General features: G+C 43.2%; 1 protein-coding gene across 1 annotated transcript; it reads right to left on the bottom strand.

Annotated features, from left to right (window-relative positions):
- Positions 1-384: 384 nt before the first annotated feature.
- LOC147865067 (pentatricopeptide repeat-containing protein At5g27110-like) lies at positions 385-4,219 on the bottom strand. The gene is made up of 2 exons (XM_087317805.1): positions 643-4,219; positions 385-494 (listed from the first exon to the last, which is right to left on the bottom strand). The coding sequence occupies exon 1, from the start codon at positions 4,146-4,148 to the stop codon at positions 1,215-1,217; it is 2,934 nt and encodes a 977-aa protein (XP_087173931.1). The 5' UTR covers positions 4,149-4,219; the 3' UTR covers positions 385-494; positions 643-1,214.
- Positions 4,220-5,605: the final 1,386 nt, after the last annotated feature.

Below are 5,605 nucleotides of genomic sequence, written 5' to 3' on the forward strand. Positions count from 1 at the left end.
TACAGCTGGTCATGATTGGATGGTCGGATAAGTTGCTTCAGTCGCATGCAATATTTTCACTTTTTCATTATCAAGTCTTGTCTCGTTTTCCTCGCCTTTTGATATTAAATTAATTATCATGGTGTAGTGTGATTGATGCCTTGCTTGGTTTGGACTTTTTTGGTTTTCATTTCCATTTTATGGTAATTTGAGTCCCTTTCTCATTTTTATCTAAGTTTTGTGTGATTCATTATACTGAGGTGACTAGATGTGCCCTTACTTTGGTGCTATGACTGACATTAGGTTTGTGCATATCTTTTTCTTCTTTTTAAGGCAATCCAGGACTAGGTGTTTTAGATCACAATTAGGCATGTGGCCTTCTTTCAAGTCTTGGGATTGTTGGTTCATAGATGTGGTGGGCCTAGAGAGTGGCGGGAAACCTATTTGATTGTACCACAAGCTACTGGTGTATGATTGTAATATTTTAGTCAAGCACTCACTAGCCATGTGAGGACCTTGACTATTGAGGCATTTTATTTCTGGACATTGTGATAGTACTGTTTGGCTTGGCCCCAATTCCTTATGCTCACTTCATATAATACGTGCATGGGAACTAGGTCACCATTTACCTCTGTATAGTGTTAGAAAACCTCATCCTCTTACAGTCCATTATAATCAACTTGTGATTCATCAAAGGTGGGTAATCCCCCATAACCTGGGCCTTCATCATATGTAATATTCTAGTTTGGCCAATCAAGCTCCTATGCTTGGGTGCAGAGGTTCTTGAGGTACGAGTCGATGGGTGTGGCTAGTTGCCTGAGGTAGTGCTTTAGGGTGCCCCACCAAAGATCCTTGCTGAACTTCCCATTGGGTGCTCTCCAACAGTTACCTGGGCAGTGCATATCATATGCCTGAGATACGAAAAATCATGCCTCATTTGTTGGGGCACTGTATATCCTTGTGTATTGCATAGCCTGTTTGGCGTTTTACTCTTGTTTGAGAGGCTATTAGTGGTTGCACGGATGTTAAGGTCTCTTTTGATTGTGGTAGCTAATGTTGGCATTTGATTTGTTTGTCAGGACCATACTCTTGGGTGTGACTAAAAGCAGGCACCCTCGTTATGTCAATAAGAAGCTCATAAGCCCATGTTATTTGTTTGAAATGCTCTACATGGGGATGCTGGTTGGGACATGGAGCAAGTGAATAGAACTCCAATGCAAACATTTCACTTGCACTCACAAATTTGCACAGGTTTGAGACCATAAGACCGAAGTCCTTGCATCAGCTTTATTTAAGTGAATAGCATGTGCGAGGGCCTGTTTCCCAACCTGCAAATTCCCCCAATGTTTACAAGCCCCTAACAAAGAATGCCACACAACAAGATTAGGAGACTGGGGCATTTCGAAGACCATAGATATCGCATTCTCTAGATGACCTGCACGGCTAAGTGCATCCACGATACAAGCATAATGCTCCAGCATTGGAACAATACCATAGTCTTTACTCATCATCTCAAAGTACCTCTCGCTCTTGTTGAACATACCTACACGACTACATGCATTAAGGATAACAATAAACGTTACCCAATCTGGTCGTGTACCTTCACCTTGCATATTCCCGAATAGGTAAAGAACAGTTTCAAAGTCTCCAAGTTGAGCATAGCCTGCCAGCAGTGCAGTCCATGAGACTACGCCTCGAATCAGAAGCTTGTCGAACACTTGCTGTGCTTTTGGGAGGGACCCCAAGTTTGCATACATTTCAACCAACGCACTGCCAACCATAACTTTATTCTCTATCAGTCTTCTTCTCTCAATGGCATCATGTATTTCTTGCCCTTTAACAACAGCACCTAATTTTCCACAAGCTTTCAGCACAGAAATGAATGTAACAACATCAGGAATAGTGCCTTCCAGTTGCATTGCTTCGAAAAGCCTAATAGCTTCATCAAATTGGCCAAGTTCAGTATATGCACTAATTAATGCATTCCATGAAACCACATCTGGAACTTGAAGCCTATCAAACACCTCCTGTGCTTTCGTAAGTGCACCAGAATTAGCATACAAACCAACCAAGGCATTTCCAATAGTAGTGTTATTTTCGAGAAGTCCTTGTTGTTCCATATAATCATGTATTTCTTTGCCTTTCTCTGTGTCTCCTAGCTTTCGACAGGCTTTCAAGCTACAAATATATGTAACAGCATCAGGCAAGACACCATCAACTTGCATAAGTTGAAGACGCTCAAGCGCTTCCCTAACCTTCCCAAGTTCAATATATCCTGAGATTAATGCATTCCACGAAATCACATTTCTTATTGGAAGTAGATCAAACACTTCTTGTCCTTTCACATGTGAGCCACATTCCATATACATATGAATCAATGCATTGCCGATATCAATGTTTCCTTCTAAAGAACCCTGCTTGCGAATCATGTCATGTATTTGCTCTCCCTTTCCTTTGTCTACTATCATGCCACAAGCCTTCAAGCTGCAAACAAATGTAATCACGTCAGGAAACATGCCCTCTATTTGCATCTGCTCAAGACACTGAAGTGCTTTTTCATTTTGATCACATTCAACATAACCAGAAATCAATGTATTCCATGTGACTACATTCCGAAGAGGAAGCCTCTCAAACACTTGCTCTGCCTTTGTAAGCAAACAGAATGTCACATACATGTAAATCAGGGTATTGCCAACAGTGATGTTGGAATCAAGAAATCCTTTTTGTTCAATTTTAACATGTATTTCTCTTCCCATATCTATGGCTCCTACACTTGCACATGCTTTCAAGCTGGAAATGAAAGTTACAGCATCAGGAGACACATGTTCAATTTGCATCTTTTTGAAACATTCGAGAGCTGTTTGACAATACCCTTGCACCATATATCCACCAATGAGTGCTGACCATGAAACCTCGTTTCTGATAGGGAGTTTATCAAAAACCTTCTGCGCCATATCAAGCAAGCCACATTTCATGTACATATCAACCAAAGTGTTGCCCATTACAAAATCTTCATCCAGAAATCCACATTTCTCAATCTGAGAATGCAATTCTTTGCCCTTCTCCACAGATCTATCCTGACAACAAGCATTCAAGCCACAAATAAATGCGACATTGTTGGGAGAGACACCTTCAACTTGCATTTCTTCAAAGCATTTGAGTGCTTGTCCACTTGGTCCATGTTCTATATTACCATGAAGAAGTGTAGTCCATGAGATCACATCTCGAATTGGGAGTCTGTCAAAAACTGACTGTGCCATGCTAAAAGAGCCACATTTTATATACATATCAATCAATGCATTGCCGACACTAAGATCTTTCTGCAAACACAGGGTTTCAATCAGTACATGTATTTCTTGGCCTTTGTGTATGTATTCTATGTCTCGACAAGCTTTCATGCAACATATAAATGTCACGGCACTAGGGGTAACACAATGAAGTTGCATTCTTTTGAAACACATAAATGCTTCTTCAACCTGACCATTTTCACCATATCCTGAAAGAAGAGCAGTCCAGGAAATCACATCTTGTATGGGAATCTTATCAAAGATGTGCTGAGCTTTGATCATGATCTTGCATTTACAATACATATAAACCAAAGCACTATTGATAAATATGTTTCTTTCAAGCATGCCACTTTGATCGACAATATCATGGATGCGAATTCCAACATGTAAATCAGTGAGTTTAACACAAGCTTTGATCAAAGCTACAAAACCATGCTCATTAGGCTGATGAAACGGATGAACATTTTGCATTTCATTGAAGAGTAAAAGAGCAAATCGCGGCGTCTCATGTGCAACATAGGAGATGATGAGAGAATTGAATGCGAAATCACTGCGATATACTGATTTTTTGAAGACTTGTTGAGCATAATGCAATCGCTCTTCCTGTAAGAGTGCAGAGACGAGAAGGTTGTTGAGGGGAGAGGGAGAGGTATCGAGGCCTGTATCACAGAGGTATGAGTGGAAGCGAAGGGCATCAGAACGAAGAACATGGTCTGTTTTCTCTTCCTTTCTTCTGCAGCACGTGTCACGAAGGAAGCTTGCAAGATGCAGTAAAGAAGAAGAGGAGGAGGAGGAGGAGGATGAAGGTGAAGATGGTGGTGATGAGGAGGAGCATTGAAGCATAGAGCTCAAAACCTCCTTCCATGGATCAGGCTTCTTCATGTTCCTGTTCCTGTTCCTGTTCCTGTTCCTGTTCCTGTTCCTGTTCCTGCTCCTGCTCCTGCTCCTGCTCCTGCTGAGATGGATGGGAGGGAGGGACGTTGCGCTAAATCAAACTACATATGTATGTTGTACATAACTCCTCCGTACGTGTGTGTCTACACATTTGCATCCAAACATCATAAAGAGGCCTTCCCTCCTGCCCAAGCAATCGCGGCCACGTAACATACATACACATACATACGGACGGTGTAGGGCGCTTAGCTGAGGGCACGCGCGATTTGCACCCTCCAATCTTTATCCAAAACAAGTGTGCCAGTCAACAGTGTATGTCACCAGGCGCCCGACCATTTAAATATCAGTCATCCAACGTCACACTCTTTAGTCACCTGACTCAAAATGAGTTGCCCCACTTCACACTCTGTAGTCGCTCGACTTATAATTTTGTGTAATAATGTGGTGGTCACATGGACCACACCCAAATTAGACCCCTACCAAGCCCCATAATTAGAAGAGCTAATTGGAGCGGGAGAACACCCTCCACGCTAAGAGTAGTCTACAAAATGTAACTTAGGACGTAATGGAAAGGGAGCGATTCTTGAGAGCATTTCACATCTTGAGCATTTCTCACGGAGTACAGATGGACCCAGAGAAGACAAAAGCAGTCCAAAAATTCCTACGCCCCACCACAGTCAAGCAGCTTCAACGCTTCCTCGGCCTCCTCACGTTCTCTCTCCGCTTCATCCCACGGCTAGCCGACCTATCAACCCCACTACGCGCGCTCCTGCAAAAAGACGCACCCTTCCTATGGACCGAAGCTTGCGAATCCAGCTTCCTGCAGCTCAAGCGAACACTCCAAGCCTCTGACCTCCTTGTCCACCCTGATTTCACGAAGCCTTCCCATCTGTAGACGGATGCCTCCAATGTCGGCCTTGGTGCGGTCCTGCTCCAATCCGACGACAACGACCAACTACGCCCGATTGCCTACATAAGTCGGTCACTTACCAAAGCCGAACAAAATTACTCAACAACCAAAAAAGAGTTGCTCGCCATCGTCTGGGCATTCCATCGTTTCCACCCATACCTACACGGATCAAATACATCAGTCGAAACCGACCATCAGCCATTGCTCTTCCTCATAAAGAAGGCTCATCCACCCGGCCGCTTACTCTATTGGGCTTTGGCGCTACAGGATTGCACATTCACGTTGCATTATCGCCGTGGTCCCCAAAACATCGTCGCCGATGGATTACCCCGCATCTCCACCAAGATGTGAAATGCTCTCAAAATGCTCTCAAGAATCGCTCCCTTTCCATTACGTTCTAAGTTACATTTTATAGACTACTCTTAGCGTGGAGGGTGTTCTCCTGCTCCAATTAGCTCTTCTAATTATGGGGCTTGATAGGGGCCTAATTTGGGTGTGGTCCATGTGACCGCCACAATAAAACCTTGATGCTTGT

The sequence above is a fragment of the Azolla caroliniana genome, unplaced genomic scaffold, assembly GCF_043228905.1.
Source record: "Azolla caroliniana isolate FFs.n. ecotype wild unplaced genomic scaffold, voAzoCaro1.0.p SCAF_4, whole genome shotgun sequence".
Lineage (NCBI taxonomy): Eukaryota > Viridiplantae > Streptophyta > Polypodiopsida > Salviniales > Salviniaceae > Azolla > Azolla caroliniana.